The 18,211-nt window shown below is 38.2% G+C and overlaps 1 protein-coding gene across 23 annotated transcripts in view; it reads left to right on the forward strand.

The window, feature by feature from the left end:
- NRXN1 (neurexin 1) overlaps positions 1–18,211 on the forward strand; it is a 673,407-nt gene that overhangs the window by 546,340 nt on the left and 108,856 nt on the right. For all 23 annotated transcript variants that reach the window (XM_053972550.1, XM_053972536.1, XM_053972537.1 and 20 more), the window contains one exon: positions 5,060–5,231. In XM_053972550.1, coding sequence (XP_053828525.1) covers positions 5,060–5,231 — 172 coding nt within the window. The remainder of the gene's footprint in view (positions 1–5,059; positions 5,232–18,211) is intronic.

Here is an 18,211-nt window from a genome sequence, read left to right on the forward strand (position 1 = left end):
TTCAGTCTAAGAGATGCCTTCATTCAAAAACTCTTCCTAGATGATTTGTATCTTCTGTGCCTTTTCCAGGAAGCATTTCCTCTGGAAGATACCAGATGGTAATAAGAAATAATGATGGATTATTAGACTAAAAATATATATAGTTACTTCATTAATCTTGGAGTTCAAGTGTATCTTCTGTCTGCTGTATATCCCTCACCTTCTGAAGCAAGCAGTACTATTTTAAAATATGCATCTCCTTAAAGGATTGAGAAACCCAGATAGTATTTTAATTATTTTGCACAGCTTTCTATCATATAGAATATTAAGCTCTGATTACATTTGAGTGAAAATGTAACCAGTCTTAATGAAACTCAAGAAACTTACACTTCAATAAAATCAAAGTAAAGTTTCAGTTAGTTCTAAGACTTTGTTACTGCATTCACCAGACAGTGGTGCCTCAGGGGCTGATGATATAAAATGCAAGCTGGCACACTTGAATTTTTTCTTCTCAGTTTGTCCACCTGTGGGAGTCCCAGTGTTATTGTTTTTCCTTGGAAGTGGTTAAAGGTTGTAGGTATTACGAGCTTAGTTTGTCTGCAGTCTGTTGTAAAACTACTGTTGTGCCAAATTTGCATCACTCATGTTTGACTAATTCCAGAGTTATTGCTACAGAGAGCAGCAAAGCATTGCTGATGTTATAGGAAATATCAATTATATAAATATATTTATACGTGTATATATTTATTTATTTGTTTGTTTGTTTATTTATTTATTTATATAAAATAGTAGCATTGGTTTTACTGCATTTTGGCAGATTGGTAGCACTGAACTAGAGTCCAGCAGGGAACAAATTGCAACGTCAGCTGCTGGCTTGATTTGCATTCCACCTTTCTTGCTTGGTTCTCGGGTTCATCAGCATTCCTGGTGCCTCATCAGAAGTCTGTTAAGTATTTAGAGTACACAATTCATAAAACAGGCTTGAAAATACTCCACTGGAGTCGCTAGATTACAGCAGTTGCTGCCAAAGCTTTTGAAGACAAAACATTTTGAAGTGATTGCTATGTACACGTGCACACATACACATCCAACACTGCTGGAGCAATCAAAGCTCCCAACGTTTCAGAGCACATTAGGAGCATAGAATCAGAGCTGTCTCAGGGTTTTATCCAACTGCTGTGAAGCCATTAGCATATTTATCCTGGCCTCAGAAACAGGACAGCTACGTGGCCAAAGCACCTCCAAACCAAAAGTTTGGTGCTTCTGGAGAGTTGCTGGCTGGGGCTCAGAGTGTCACGGGGTGTCTGTAGATGAATCCCTGTGCTGCATTGGCCCCAGGGAGCAGTGGTGGTGTGGTGGATTTAGCTTTATTCCTGCTACCTTCGGGTCTGAGGTTCAAAATCATTTCCGTGGACACGATGTTTAAGCCGCTTCTTGTAATGCATCCCTCCTCTCTTTGGGCCTTTCTTGGAAACTCTCACACCTCCTGCACGACTCTGCTCTGTTATTGTGCCCTTAGCAGTATGGAATAGACAAGGGCACAGTGGGAAAAGGAATTGGTTCCATTATTATGTTCCCTCACAACTGGGTGAGACTGAGAAAAAGAAAACACAGGCTGAGAACCATAAACAGCGCACTGGGCTTCTATGGGCTGTGTGTACAGAGCTGGTTTTTACCAGGGGACCTCTGAAATGATCATCCTTTGCTTGTGGGCAAAAAAAAATGTTTGCTTTTGGGTCATTGGCAGGGATAGCACCATTCAACAGGAGTGCTGACTTATTGCAGTATTTAGTGATGCACAGACATTTCTATGGGGCCCATCAGCAGGGTGCTGAAGAGGGAACCTCTCACTCAGCATTTGTCTGAGGCTGACAGGAAGGATGACTTCTAAGATTATTTTGAAAGAACGAGAGATAAAGGAAAATTTCTACCACTTTACTATGCAACTGAGGCTGGCAAAGTGAAAATAGTAATTTAACAGGCTTCAGTTTCATCAGTATCTTTCCTTTCTGCACTACTATGTTGCTTCAAAAAAAAAAAAAAAAAGGAAATATAAAAACAGGTTACAGGCCCACTAGATTAAGCATAAGAAGGCTGAGGGCTGAGATCAAATTATCTCAACAGGTTACTGTATGTCAGCTGATCCACAATAATTCTGCGTGCACATGGTCTTAACCTAAGACAGATGAAAAATAATGTGACAAAGACAAATGAAAAATAATGTTACCTTGAAGTGGGGGAAGCGTGCAGTGAGTCAAATTCCTGCATGATAATGCAACAGCTTAGGAAACCCCCTATCTACCTAGAAAGGTGCTTATTGCAGCATCATGTTTTGTTTTGTGGTTCTAAAGAGCTGTGCACAATGGGGTTGTAATTCATATAATGTTTGATGTGATGTCCAGAAGTCAAACTTAAATATGGATATAATAATCAGGAAGTCTTCAACTTGAAACACAAATTTGCTTCCTTGTTTTATGGAGGTGTTACTGAGATGGCCACCGGTGCTGGAGAAGTGTGTTAAAAATTAAATGTAACCTTTAAAAATGGATTTTTTTTGGTGGTTTCAGATACACAAATACATTACAAATAAAGACAAAAGAATCATTGTAATATGTTACCAGCTTTTAGGGTGATATTTGCTCTTGCATCTGCATGCTTGGTGTCTGTGCACAGCATTTCTGTTCCAAAGGAGGGAAGTCAGGAAAACATGGGGTATTTTCACTAGAAGGTATATATCTGTAAAGGAAGGCTGCAAGTCTGCTTTCAAGTCTGCAAAGTATTCATTTCACCTGCCAATACCTGGGCATTTGTAAATGGTAACTTGGCTGCAGCCCCACGTGCTCTAACTTTGGAAAAACTGCTGATACATGTGACATGTATGCCACTTCTTTTTACCCCCACCATTTCTATTCACTTTAAAGCTGTTTTGTTTCCTTTGTCATTTTTAAAAAATATCTAAAGTAATATATGTATATGCATATATATATATAGCAAATAAGAAAAGTGGTATATAAAGTGTAAGTTATGAATAGTGTAATTATGAATCATGGTAAAATGAATTGGCTTTGTTTAATCCTCAGAGCCTTTGATTTCTTGAAAGTGCTATGAAAAGTTGCATACACCATTATCATTATGTGCTGGTTTTCTACATTTCAAAAATTAGTAAAAGAGGAGACTGCTTTAAAGCAGGCCAATGTTACATTTCTTTGTATATCTTTCTGTGTAAAGAGAGTAAGCATGTGAATGAAACAGGTGAAGCAAATAAGCTACTGCATCCATGGGAAAAAAAAATGGGTGAAATGTATTCTGAGTCTAGTTGAAGCAGCTGAAATTAAGAAGAGATACAGTTACCTTTCCAAGATAACTGGGAAATTGCTATGCAACTCGCAGCAGAGGCAAAAGATGAGCATGAATTGGATAAGGTGGATCCCTTATTGACACTCTATGGACACAGAAAAGTAGGAATGGAGAAATATTTAAAAAATCCACAAGGAAAGAAAAGAGGAATGTTAAAAAATTGTTTAGAACGTTGTCAATCAACTGAGCCAACAAAAAATATTTTTTTTCAGAGTCATTCTGCAAATCTCATGAGGGCATGGTCCTTTAGTTGTTTCAGAAGGAGTCATAGCTGAGGAGCTGAGAGCATCAGCCCAGAATGTTGAGGAACTGCAGCGGTGTTCAGCAGCTGCTCAGCTGTGTAACTGCAGAATGCAAGCAGTGCTGGAAAACAAAGTCAGATGTTCAAAAAGAGAATAAAATAAAGTGGACAAACTCTTGAGTTCTTTGCTTGGGGGACTTCCAGAGACAAGGAGCTGCAGAATACACTTACTGCAGGAAGCAGTGCTAGGGTAGTAAAACAAAGAGAGAGCAGATACAAGAGCTCTGCTAGAGAGGGGAAACTGGTTCTGGAAGATTTGAATGACCAAGATGTACAAAGTAAAATATTTCATTGTGTTTCATCTGGTCATGTAAAAACTTTGTGAACTTATTTAACTTTAAAGAAGGATCTACAAGTTCCAGAAACATGAAATTTCATGTAGAATTACCAATTATTATGAATAAGTCCCTAATCTCATACTGTGCAGTGCTTTTCTTTTTTTTCTCCTCAGTGTAATAAATACCTTTATTGAAGAGTAGAATTGATTTTATAGGAGAAAAAAAAAATTCAAAGCCCTTAACTTTAATAGACATTATAAAACTTTATTAAAATGCAGGTGTCCCATTAGAGTGAACATTTTAATAACTAAAAGTCAATAAAAATGAAAACATGCTGATCATTTCGAAAACCCACTGCCTTGCTCCCAGGTATTGGTGTGCATGGGAAGTCCCCTTAGCCCTAAGAGCACTCAAACACAGAAGTTTATAGGCAAATCCCAGCAAAAAAAAAAAATAAAAAAGAGTCTCTGGCCTTAGTGAGAACAATACCACATGCCTGTGTCAGCAAATGCCTTTTCCTGCTCAATTAGTGTGATCTTGGCTTAATGATTTGGAATCACTACAATGTGATGCCAAAAATCTCTCCAAGAGGAAAAAAATAATCTGTCTTTGTTATAATTTTTGAAGGCTCTAGGTATGAATGAGGTTTGAAAAAAAGGAAAAGCAGGGCTGGAACTTGGCTTTTATGGCCAGAAAATTCCTGTATCTCTTCCAAGTGACTGTTAGACTTTCTGTTTTGAAAGTCTAAAAGGAAAATTTTTGTTTAATCTTCAGGGAGTTGAGGGAGAGGACAAAGACAGAAACCTTGAGCTTTCCTCCATCTTCCCCTGTCCTCATCTTGATCTGAATCCCTTGTAAAAGGAGAGAGCTCAATTTGGTGAAGTAACTCATTTGGAATATCAATTATCCCTCAAAAACATGTCCCAGGCTTCCTGAGCTGTCAGGAGGTTTGTCACTGCCACACGCGAACCTTCAGAAGTTACATCTGAGGAGGGAAGATGCTGTTAGAAATCTGTATGACACACTGTCTCAATTCCTTCTAAAACAACTCCTAATTAGTTCTTTTTTTCTTCTTCCTCTTTTTTTTTTTTTTTTTTTTTTTTTTTTTTTTTTTTTTTTTATTTTTTTTTGCCCGACTCTGCAGCACCAGGGAAAAATTGGAGTTAAATTTAACGTTGGGACGGATGACATCGCCATCGAAGAGATGAACGCCATCATTAACGATGGGAAGTACCACGTGGTTCGCTTCACGAGGAGTGGTGGCAATGCCACCCTGCAGGTGGACAACTGGCCCGTCATCGAGCGTTACCCAGCAGGTAAGGCCTCACACAGACACCTGGCACTAAGAGGGTGGTGGGGTGCCTGGAGTTTGCCTCGTTTTGCTCCCCTCCTAATGCAATATCAGCTCCTTTGAAGTGTTTTAGTAGCTACAGAAGTAGTTAAAAGAATCCTGAGCGATACAGTTTATGATGATGGCATTTCCTGAGTGAGTTTAAAAGCCCAAATTCAAGTTGTTACAGCAAGTGGAAAAATGCAGTTATCAAGGCATGAAGTAGTAGTTTTGTTTCTTGCTATCATTTGTTTTTATTGCACTTTTGGTTTAGCGGGGAAAAAAAAAAAAAAAGGCTTTGACAAAAGCTACGCACTTTAAAGTGACTCACAAGTCTATCCCCAAGTGATGGGGTGAAACATTTACTGAGGAAGAGGTTGTCTGTGCTCTTTGGCTACAAGATTACAGCAATCTGAAGCTTATGAATTCAGCAGAAGTCTCCCAGCAGACACAAACCAAATGGCGCCACAGTCATCAATTGTACAGCCAACCACCCAAACTGAGGTGCCTTAACTCCAAATGCAAACTACAGGATGTTATTTGTGCAGATGATGCTGGCTACTTGAAGAGGACCACTAGCATGATGGCAGAGCTGTCTTGAGCAGGCCCATATTTAATTTTATGCAAATGCTATGCGCTGAGGATTACTATGCTGCGAATTTTATTCGTTTTTAAAGGCAACAGGTTTTTCAGACACACAATCCTTTAATTAAAAGAGCATTAATGGTAGCTTATGCATCTGTATGTTATCTCCTAACAGTTGCTCTGTGTGTTTATATTAAGCAAAAGGCAGCAAATCTAGAGATGTAAATGAAGGCAAATATGCAAACCAGAATGCCGATTGCACAAATGACAGTTCTGATTTATCGGTTTAAAAGTAGAAAATTCTTCATTTTTTGGGGTAGATTGCAGCAGGAAGGTGTGTTTCACTAGTAAGGAATGCATAAGCCATTCCCTGGACTAATTATTAGTATTTAGGATGGGGATTTTTGTTATTGTCGTTGTCATTTCAGTTGTAGTCCAGCTATTTTAAAAAATAATTTTTTTTTTTTTTTAAATCCACATGTGAAATATAACCCTTCAGATAATTTCTTGGAGATAATTCAGAATATATGAAACAATGAAAGTATGTATTGGGAAAGAAACTATATATAGCACAAGTTGTTAAAAAACCAACCTGTGTGCTAATGTGCTATGAATGAATGACAGCTCTGGCAATTAGAGCCATTAACAGTTTCTAAGTTAGACACATCTATGAGAGGTGATAAACTCTTGAGGGAAAGGGGGATACTGAATGAAATACCTTCAGTGATCTTTCAGATATTCCTGTTTCCCCTGTGGCCCCCAAGCATTCTAATTTTGAAGGGTTTGGGAAATGGTTGATGAAATAAGGTGTAAGCAGGGGAGGACTTGTTATCATTTGTGTTCAAGACCTATTCAGCACAAAGGGAAAAATAGGCTTGAGGTGTTTTTTTGTTTCTTTTGGTTTTTACCTAAATGATGAGCATGAATTCACCTCCTCCAAGCTCAGGAGTGATGCATCCCAACAAAGAGGAAGTCAGGCAAACATGCCAGGAGGTCTGTGTGAATGAACAGGGAGCTCCTGGGCAGGCTCAAACACAAAAAGAAGCCTTGAGTTCTGAAGCCAGTGACACGTAGAGCTTGTTTGTACTGAACAAAGATCAGTTTAGAAAATAGAGTGATTTCCTTGGGATGGGATTGATGGAGTGGAAGAAGGTTGGATGTTTTCTTTGCAAAAAGAAGACAAAAATTAGATCTTCTTGAGCTTCCATGGGCACTCTATGTGCAGGCTGCATTTCAAGGCTCTCTTGGTTGCTTCATTAGCTGCAGTACACAATCCCTTGGCTTGGTTTATTGCTGGATCTTCTAAGACTGCTGTTGGCCTGTAACTTTCTTTGACTTTCCCACAGTAATATTTTATGACTCCTCTATGCCATAGCATTGCTTTTGGCTGCTATTCTCCCCCTTTTCACCTTCCATCTCTTCTCCCTTCCCAGAAAATGACCATCAAGCCACACCTTTCTCTTTTTTTTCCTCTATGCTGCTCCATCAGATTTGCCAGTCTTGTTGTTTTGTGTTTTTTTAGTTAATAATAAAACCAAGATTAGGCAGCCTAATTAGTAAAGTTGTTATATTTACATATGCTGGATTATTTTTTTTCAAAGATAAAATTGAATAATCAGTTGATCAGGTCTTTCTTTATGAGTAAAAATTTTTCTCAGAATTACTCTTCAGGTTGGAATGCCTGATTACAAGGCATTGCTTTTTTGTGATTGGTGCCTTAGAATGCTGGGTGAATATTTTCTGAAAGAATTTTCTGGTCAGAGATTCGGGATTTTCCAGTTTCATTGCCTGTGTGTCCTTCATCCAGCCCCATGTAGCTGCTGTGGGTAAGGATACCCAAGGCCCAATAACAGCTGGTATTGCAAAAAAAATCACATGGTAATATTTCACAAAGCTACCATGGTGGCTTTGTGTGTTTTACCCAAGAGCTGCATAAAATTCAGAAGAGTGACCCTGGAAGATGAATAGAATGTAGTCTGTCTCTCCTGTGACATCATTCTTGATCCCAGGAGATTTGAGTTTGCTCTGGGCCAATGCACCTTCAATTTATATCTGAGTGGGTGTGAAATGAGAGAGCTGTGAAAGGAAAAGAGGCAGGGGTCAGTGGTAGAGGATGATTATCCTAGTTAAGGTGGATGGCTGTTTTTTGAAATATAGTTAGGAAAAATGTGTTTTAGTCCTAGACAAATGTGAAGATTTCAGTATCCTGAAATGGCTGGATGATTTTCAGAAACAGAGGTTTGGATTTACATATGTATGTTCTTCCAGACTACCATCAAAGTAATTCTTTCACTCTGAAGTTTCTTTCTTGTCACTTTTCTGAATAAAATGCTAGAGCTGTGAGGATGTACATTTCAATTTCTGCCCTTTATTAGAAGTTGATTTTGTTTTCCCCATTTCTTGTGTTTGTGGCTGGTGCATAGCCCTGTGATTGTGTGGCACACTGTAGTTTTTTATAGTTGATTAAGATGCCCATATCATCACTCGATTTATTTATTCCATCTGTCTTAACTAAATTCAGTGTTATGTCTCTTTGCTGAATTATCACCATCCCTCTGCACATTCCCAAAGAACTTTAGTGTTTCATCTTGACCTCTTTTTCAGATAGTGAATTCACATTAACTTATCTGGATGAAGCTAAATTTATGATTATATTAAACAGGAATGAGAAAACTGCTGACTGTTCAGTCAGAGCTCCTAATCAATAGACTATCCCCATTTCCATGCAGCTCCTTTCTACTCCTTGTGGCTTATCTTGTCTGCTTCTCTGTCTAGTTTTAATTTCCCTTCCCAGTGGTCTGGCTGCTGTTGTGATGGGACTGGTCCACAATAGCAATTCCAGCATGAAGAGGCTGCTCTTGTAACTTCAGTTAGGTAATAATTCTACACTAAATTGTCAGTTTCCTAAGGCTGCATAAGGCAAATAACTTGCAAATTTGTGTCAAACTGAACTAAGAATTTTGGTCAAATTGAAAAAAAAAAAAAAAAAGGAAAATGGTTTCAGGAATAGGAAAATATTAATTTCAGTATTTTCTGAATAAAATGTTCTGACTTTTTATGTCAATTTTGCCCAGTGTTTACAGGGGACTTAGATAATCTGAGAACAAACCATTTTATTTAATTTGAAACAACATTTTCTTCCTTACCTGAAAGAAAATGTGTTTCAAATAAGATCAGAAAGGGAGGAAGGAAAAAAAAAACCAAATCTTTATCATAATAGTGCTCATAATCATATCTATTTATCATGAAAAACAGTTTCCTTAATGGTCTGATTTTTGTTCCTTGGTGGTGAAGTGTGTCCATTTTACTAGTCAGAAAAAGTGTATCAAAACAAGGCAGAGGACGTTTTAAAGCCACAATTGTGAAAGAATTTCTGGCACTAACTCTATGCTTCCTGTGGCCAAAGGCAGTTTGCTCAGTGATGATTCTTTCAGAGCACACAGCACAACTATCATTTGACCAGTGAGGATTTTCTCTTCACGACTTCCATCGTAAATCAGGCCGATGCAGGATTTTCTATCTAGAAAATGACCTATAGGATATTGGGCAATGGGTCTGTGGTTTCAAAGCTGCTCAGTCTGCAGAGAACGCTCAGCATTCCTGGGACCCTGCAGCAGTTTGGAAGATATTGTCTGATGTAGAAAAACATCTAAAATGATGCCCTCCCAGTCGTCCCTGGATCTCTGCTTAGCCTTAGAAAAGCATAGCTTTGTCACAGCTGTCCTCACGTACCCCGTGGGTCAGGACACGTCAGGGATGTGTGTGACAGACCAAGATCTGACAGCGTGAGCGTGTCACTCACGTTGCTTGCAGAAAGGAGCTTGTCCAAAGCAGTGCCAGGCTGCTGGAACAGATGCATCTCTGTGATTAGGAGGTATAAATCGTGATGGAGCACAGACACCAAGGAACCTGTGTGAGGGACCGTGGATGCTGGCAGAAGAGCAAATGGACATTATGCCAAGTGCCAGTACCTCTGCAATATGGCAATCACCAGCTTTGGTATAATATAGAAAAATTCTCTGCTGGGTTTTGGTTTGGGCTTTTTTTTTTTTTTTTTTTTTTTTTTTTTGTGGTTTGGTTTTGATTTAAGAGCTGAGATCACATGTGTTGTCTTTAGGGACTCTCTCTGGATCCGTGGGATAAAGGCTGTTCCTGCAGAACATCCAAGGTCTAGGGAAGAGGGACATGTCATTAAAATGCTTCTCTTGGTCCCTGTATTCTAGAAAATAATTCCTTTTCATGGAATACACATGAATTTAAGATAAATGCTAGGAGTCAGCTATTACCATGTATCCCATTTAGGGTAAATAACATCCATTTGTCTTGGTTTTTCTGTGTTCAGATTGACTATAAAATTAACAGGAGACATTTGTGTCAGTATATTTGTTTCTCCAGGAATGGATTAGCATTTCCCAAGTGATCCATGTACTTGCCTAACTTGCTTACTATTGGCTTAGAAACAGCTTCCAAATTCAAGGCCCTACAGCCCTTTCTGATGAGGACCAAAGATGTTTTTCAGGCATAAGTGTGGTGGTAGGGAGACATCTCAAGCACTTTCACAAATGTGTCTTTGAATATTCTAATAAAAGGGACAGTCAGCCTGCTATCACCACATCCGTACAAAATGATAATGGTCAAGGTGATGCAGGAATCTAACAAGTAAATGATCACTCAGTGTTTGCTTTGCCTTGTGCCAGAGAGCAAATTTTCAGACCTCTCTGTCCGTTTGGACACAGGATTTTCAGGGTGTTTCACAGGAAAATAACAGAAGCTTCTGACTGCTAGCTATTTGTCCAGCAACACATTGCCACATTTTTTCTCACTGAGTTCCTCCTTTGGATAAAAGAATCCATCTTGATTCTCCCTCGTGTGTGTTCCTTTGCTGAGTTTTGATTCCTACAATCAGATCTGTCATCCCTCAGTCCTGATGGTAAGACATAGAGGATATGAGGAAACACCATCATCTGATAAGCTGCAAAGCTTGCAAACCTGGAGGAATCTCTCATTGCTTGTTCCCAAAGACAAAGTAAAAACCGCCCTTATGCCCAGGAGGGAAGTCTAATGGAAAAGACTTCAGCAATTAAGAAAAGAAAAGAGTTAAGCAATTAAGCTCCTGTAAAACACAGAGTGCCCCATGTCTCCTGGTTAGGATGTCATTTTCCTGCTGTGGGAAACCAGCAGTGCCAGTGAAATGAGGACATCTCATAAGACATTACTTCCCTTGGAGATAACAGTGTTTGGGAAAATTGTGAGGGTTTCTCAGGAGCTCTCCATCTGGGAATCTGTAGAAGATGAATGTGCAAGCAAACACTTTATGTATAAATTTATGCCACATGTATAAAATCAGGCTTTAGAAGTGGAAGATGTAGGTCTAAAATGGAATTAGTGAGAAGATAATGAGAAAAATTCCAGCCAAGTCAGTAGCTGCTTTGTGACCAAGTCTCACCCTCCCTGATCTGGAAAACAAAACTCATCAGTGTTATTTATGGCCATTCATGTGTCCATGGAGTCACATCTCCCTGGGGTTCTGTTTGTGCTGTTTCCACCTGGGAAGGTCTGCTGGTCCCTGTTATAGTTAAACCTACTCTGGTTTCATAGGAGATAATGGGATATTAATATGAATGGGTTAACATACTTGGGGTTTTTTGATTTGCAAAAAGTCTTTGATGAAGTTCCATGTGAAAATATTCAGGAAGAATTTACCCAGCCCTGGTGGTAAAGGTCGAGTTCTTTGATGGACCAGACTCTGTCTTAGGGAGAACAGGGTCAGAGATTCCTACCTAATGAAAATCAAAAGAGTAAATAAACTGATTTTCAATGGAAGTATGATCATTTAAACCTTGTTATATATTGAATGACATTGATTTTTTTATATAAAAGTTAGAAACCATACAAGCTGTAAGAGAGACAAATTCAAGATTACTACAGAAGAAAAAAGATTAGTGAATGAACAATTTAAAAAAAAAATGCATCCTTTAACAGACAATGATAAAACAAAATGGAAAAATGAAAGGTAGAAAAATCCAAAAAGATATTTTGAAATAAAAGAATTTAATAATCCCAAATTTTTACATTTTTGAAATTGAGAAATTATTGGTTTTGTGCAATATATTTACATTTTTTCTAGAATGGGAGATTTTGCAAAATCTTCATTGGCTTAAACACTTTAGTCAAACAAAGCATTTTCTCTTCTTATCTCAGAGTTAAAAAAACACCTGACTCTGTTGAATATGCATCGTAGCAGTAAAAGTAAAGTTGATCTATGAAAGATAATGCACATGGGTAAGAAAATTTGAATTTTCATAGAAAATATTTTTAATTGATTGCAGTGGCTCAAGACAAAGGTTTAATGCTGTACACAGCTTATGGATTATTTTCATTACCAGTCAAAAAACAAGTTCTGAGAATGTTTAGAATGCTAAAGAAAATATAAATGGAACTATATTTAAATCAATGGGTCACTTTTCCTGTAAAGGATTAGTGGCTTGGATGGCTTTTCTTCCCATTCCCATTTCCTTTTTTTTTTCCACATGTGTATTTAAAAGTAAGGTTAGTGATAGAAGACCTTAAGAAATCAGAAATTGAAATGTACTGGGTCAAGTCTGCTTCTTTGCATAAATTGTTTCTCTTAGAGGGTAACTTAGAAGAAACATCCTACTCAATAAATTCTTTTTGCTTTCAGTCCAAGCACTTTCCAGTTCATCCCACTTTGTTCTTACATGTCTTTCTCAGAATAGTTTTCTCATTTCTCTGCTCATCACAGTAACCTTTCTTCGATGCTGTTTTTGTTTTCAATTTGGTTTTCAACTGCACATGTGTTTGCAAATGGACAGTAGTGAGAACACTAGGACCTCAAGGATATATGAAGACAGTAATGCAGATATTAATTCAGCATTTTAAGACCTTAATTTTCTTTTTCATACCTCAGAACTGGAAAGCCCAATGTCATTCTGTAGCTGACTACCTGTTGGATGTCTTTCCTCGTGAATTCTCTACCAGAGTATCCCAGTTTAAGACAAGAAGTGGTGTGACTGGTCCTATGTCTTAAGTGTGTGACCTGCCCTTTGTAGTCTAAGTTTTGGTGTCACTTCTGCTAACTCAGAAGGGCTCTGTTCCTCTTGACTGGTAGCTGCAGCCTCTTCAGCATTACCACCACGTCTACTTTCATGTCATCGACAGACTTCATTGTGTGGATGGCTGAGATCAGTGAAGAAAATACAAAAGATGATTTATTGCAGAACTCAGCTTGGGTGCTTTCTTAGGAGTTCCACCAAGGTAGTTTTTCTGGGGGAAAGCCATTGATTTTCCTTGCAGTCGTATCTGGAGTGGCTTTTGCAGTAGCTCCTACAGCAATTTGGGATTCACCACGATATTCCTCTTGTTAACTCCATGTAAAGCTCAGCATTTATCATGCTTCTGTGGCTAAAACACACACAGATCTTCCACTCATTCAACTAGATGGCATCGGTTCCCCAAAATACGTGGAGAGCTTTGGTACATCTGACCCACCTACTATGTCTTGAGGCTTTTTATTTTTCAAATATAGTTAATTTAGCAGGGAACATAAGGGCCAGAATATGGTACAGCTGACACATTGGCAGGTCTGACTGTGACAAGCAAGGACTGCTTATCATCTGTGGGAATGATTCAGCAAGAAGCTAAAGAAGAAACCGAATGAAGTGGGAGGAGACAACTCCAGGGTGGTTCCTGGAAGGAGATGCATCCTGGGAAGATGGGAGCCTCGAGTGTGATGCAAGACAAGCAGCTCTTGAATTCAGAACCTGCCAATAGCTACAGCAGCAGGATATCAGTCTCTACATGAGACAGACCAACGCTTATTAGATGCTATTCTTTGTTTTTTCTTTTTTTAATTCATCTTTTTACCGTACACTTTTCACACTCCTCTATTTTTTCTAGAGTTAATCCATGCTTTGCTACATGACATCCTATCAAATGCTTTACTGAAATCCAGAAAATTAGATATACTTCATTTCCTTCATCTAAAAAATTAGTTAGCTTGTCTAATACAGCTGTTAAACTGGCCTAACATGATTTGGTAAAGTTTTGCATTTTCTGTCATTTTCCAATTGTTTTCATGTCTTTAATTATTTCTTTTAAAATTTGTTCTAAAGCAGCATTTATGGCTAAGATCAGACTAAATACTTAACTGGGTAGTTTTAAAATTCTTCTCATATAAAGCCATTACATTGTCTGTTCTCTTCTACAAGAAATAGCACGTCTCATTGGATACTTGGATTTAAAAACTCCTGGCTTCTTCTTTGTAAGTTCTGGGATATAGATCACCTTTCTCACTTTCTGGCCATGCAAGGTCAGTAAGAATATGTACCTTGCTCTTTTCAGAGCTGTGGAGATCTGTATTGAACACATTCCTGTTAGTCAATTTGTTCTGCTCCCTTGGATCACCATCAGCTTTCCTATAAAGTAATTCTCCTTGACTCTATGATCTCTTTTTGTTTATAGCACTTTAGAATCTCTGGCTTTTGAATTTAGTTTACTTTCTTTGGGAGATTCTTTGGGCTTAAATTCTGGCAACTTTTCTTGAGTATTTATTTTTCTAATTCTGAAAGGCACTGCTTTCTTTACTGAGCAAGTCTGGGGTTTTAACCTCCTGTAATATAGCCTGTGATAGTGTAGCTGTTCAGTCTAGCAGGTCTCTCCTGGTATATTTTAACCTTGCAGGTGCAAACTAAAAAAAAAATCATCATTTTAATACTTTATAGAATTTCCAAGTGTCATTCCTGGCTGAATCCAGCCCCTTACACTGATTGCATAATCTGACTTCCTTCGCGTTATCAAATTTTGTTCTTTTTAAATCAAGAATCTGATTTACAGGCTTATTTTTAGTTGTCCTCATATTAATTTAAGTCAACTCCTGATCACTCAATCAAAAATTGCTTCCTACAATTAACTTTTCTATGATGTCTCCAATACTTAGCCAAAGCAAAGATAAAACTGTGTTATTTTTTGTTGGTTTTGTCTGGACAAAATCCTCAATGAGGGTTTCCTATTGTAGGAATATATCCTATATATGCCTATATTCATATTATGATGTCCAGTTATAATATTAATAAAACGAGGCATTATACCAGAGTGTACAATAATGGCATGGAGAACTAAAAATAAAACAAGGAGTTATTTAAAACTCAATTCAGTAAGTTCTCCAGAATAAAGATGGAAGAAACTATTCTGGAAGCAGGAATCAAAATACATGAAAAATTCATCTAAGCTACTGAGACACAAACCAGCAGTTAAGTGATGGATGTAACTAGGCCAGTGTGCTGCCTTGCCTTGTAACTGCACAACTGATTTCTTGCATGTTTTTCTCATTTCACACAGCTCTGACTGTTCTTTGGTTATGATTAAATGTATTTGTCAGCACGCACCCAGGTCTCACATTCTGTGTAATTTTATTGTCGATGTGAAAGATTGATGGTAACAAAAATGGAAATTTATTTTCCCATTCTCTTTGGGTGAGCCTCTGTTGCAGCTTACTCAAAGTCAAGGAATTTTTTTTTTTTTTTTTGCTTTAAAAAAAGCACTGCTGCCCTTTGAGAGATTATGAAATTGTTCTATCCTGCTGCTGTCTTTAAATAAAGAACCTAGGTGATACCCAAACAAAGCACTACAGTAAGTCTCTTTTCAAAAAGTGGTATCAGTAAAATTTCCCAAATCAGCTTTTTAATTTGACAGCTTATCAGGTCTTTCTGTCAGATAATGCAATATAATAAGGCTTCTCTGAGTCTGCAGACAGATTTTTTTTCCCCCTTTATTTTTCATCTTGGATATCCCGGTGAAATACAAAGGCTCATCCCTTCTTAGGCTTGTTAGATCCTGTAATTAAATTCAGATCTTGATAAAACGTGTGGCACAGTTGTCATTACTTGATCACAGAAGGTATAACACCTCTCAGTTAGATACGGCAAGGTGGCACAATGGAAGGAGAAAGAAAATGTCAAATGAGCAGTGATTCAGAAAAGTGTTTTTAAAATACTGAAAGAAACAGAGATGTGCTCTTTTCATGTCTTTTGGCAGAGGATGGGCCAATGCCTGCTTCCCATAATTAGGCACAGGGTGATATGGAAATGGAATTTCTGAAGACAACAAGCTCCAGGGATTCAAGTTAGAGGAATAAAATGGGCATGAAAACAGACCTAAGAATGAGACATGGCAAATCTGTCTCAGCTGGTCCCTTTCACCCCTTCAGGAAAGCCCTTATCTATTAATAATTCCCAAAAGTCAGATCACAAAAGATGAGATATTGTCAATACTTAGAGGTTCTTTTACAAACTTGGATTTGTCTTGACATAGGTTTTCTGTGTAACCTGCAGCTTCATACCCACCCGACCTAGTAGGGTAAGTTAGAAATGGAGGATTAACATCTTGTCAGTTAAGAAGAGAACAATTTACTCAAACTCTTCCCCAAGGAATTTTAGCTGCATAGTTTCCTTAACAACCTAATGCTGGTATCTCTGATGGCATCAATGATTCAAAAGAAATTCTTCATTCTTCTTTTCTTTCCCAGGGGCAGGGCTGTGTGTCAGTGCAGAGATCTGAACAGATTCCTTTGTTTCTCTTTCCTCCCAGCCCCCAGTGGGTTTGTATCTCATTACACAGGACTTTATATAACGTGAGCCAAACCAATATTTCGCTCAGGCCAGTGAAATGATTTCTGTGTAGCACTGAAGTTGGTGTGCTTGTGACAGTGCCCCTGTCCTGAGATGCCTCACTGGTTGAGCACACACCTGGGTCAGCTCTAAGGCTCCCACTGGAGCTCCCAGTGGTTGGCTGAGCATGCAAGAGCAGAGTGCAATGCTCTGTGCTTCTTCTGCACTGCACTCGATTTCCATTATCTTCTGGGGCAAGCCTGGAGTCAGTCTGCAGTGGGAGCCTTTCTCAGGACAGAAAAAAAATCAATGTGGTGTTGAGCCTTCCAACCAGACAATCTATCATATGGAAAACAAAATTAATTTCTCTGCAGTGCTATTGTGTTTTAGGTGCTCTCGGAAGATGAGGTATTTTTTTATTTGGGGCACATTCATGGATGTGTCCCCAATATATTTTACTGGTGGCATGAGGTGTGACAGCAGTATAGTACTTTATGTCTGCAGGATAAGAACTTCCATTAAACTAACTAATTCAGAAATAGTCACTATAATTCATACTGCAGCAGGGAAAACAGCAACTTGCTCTGTCCTGGATATATTTTCCAGAGAGCGAACTGCATTAAGCAAGCATCCAGAAGGATGCAAATCATTGCTGTCTGGAACATATAAGCATGTACATTTTTTTAGACTCTCTTTCTCCACTCTGTGCCCTGTGAACGTGGGAGAGAAGCTGTACACCCATCTCTTCCTCCTGTGGTGTGATTAGATTTCTCCAGTCTTAAGCCCTGTTATTTAAAAATCAACCAAACAAACAAAAAACATCTTCCAGCTGCAGCATCTACACTGTCAAAATATTTCTTTTTTTTAATACTTCGGATTTGAGATTAATGGCACCTTAGTTGCAACAAATTCTACTGCTGTATTATATCATGCCTATAATAATACAACTAAGTTCAATGTTCCAGGAGTGTTCAAAGAGCTACCTTGACCCTAGCAAGGCATAGCTAAGCCAGAGGATAGTTGTTTTGGGTTTTTTTCAGTCTATCCTACCTGTCAAAAAAGAAAACCTTGTATGATTTATATAACCTAGAAGTCTTATGAGCTCCACAAGGGCCAGAATGTGTAGTATACGGAATTTCAAATAAATTTGAAGCAGAAATTGAATATCCATCAGTGTATCAGAAGCATGAAACATTGTAAAGGGCATCCTAATTTCAGCCCCTTACATGCAGAAGTTAACTGTATTAAAGGCAGTGAAATTATGCTTTTACAAATTGGTTTAATTGAGATGTGAATGGTTTCTTTTCCTCAGTGAACTATTTCTAAGGCGTTAAATGGCTTTTCTGGTGCAACATCGGGTATAGTGGGCATTAAAAAATGAATGAAACACACTATCATCAAGGTTAAGTATATATAAAGACAATTTTGATCTTCCTGTTTTACAGATCTGATGGGCATTAATAGAGGAGAGGTTTAAATTTTTCAAATTACAGTTTACATCATAGGGAGAGAATAATAAATACGTCCTTGGCAAAAGAACAAATGGTGCTCAAGACGTAACTGTAGCTGGGTACAGGGCTCAATCTTGAAAGCATATTCTCATTTTCAGAGCGTGGTGATTGCCTCATAGCAATTTTTAACCAAAGGATTCTTTAGCATCTCACTTTTTAGGGTCCCAGTACTAGAGCTTCTCTCATGTAAATTCAAGTGAGTTTCTGTCTGAACTAAACTGCAAACTCAGTTATGGCTGCACTAT

The sequence above is a fragment of the Vidua macroura genome, chromosome 3 (assembly GCF_024509145.1).
Source record: "Vidua macroura isolate BioBank_ID:100142 chromosome 3, ASM2450914v1, whole genome shotgun sequence".
NCBI classification, from domain to species: Eukaryota; Metazoa; Chordata; class Aves; order Passeriformes; family Viduidae; genus Vidua; species Vidua macroura.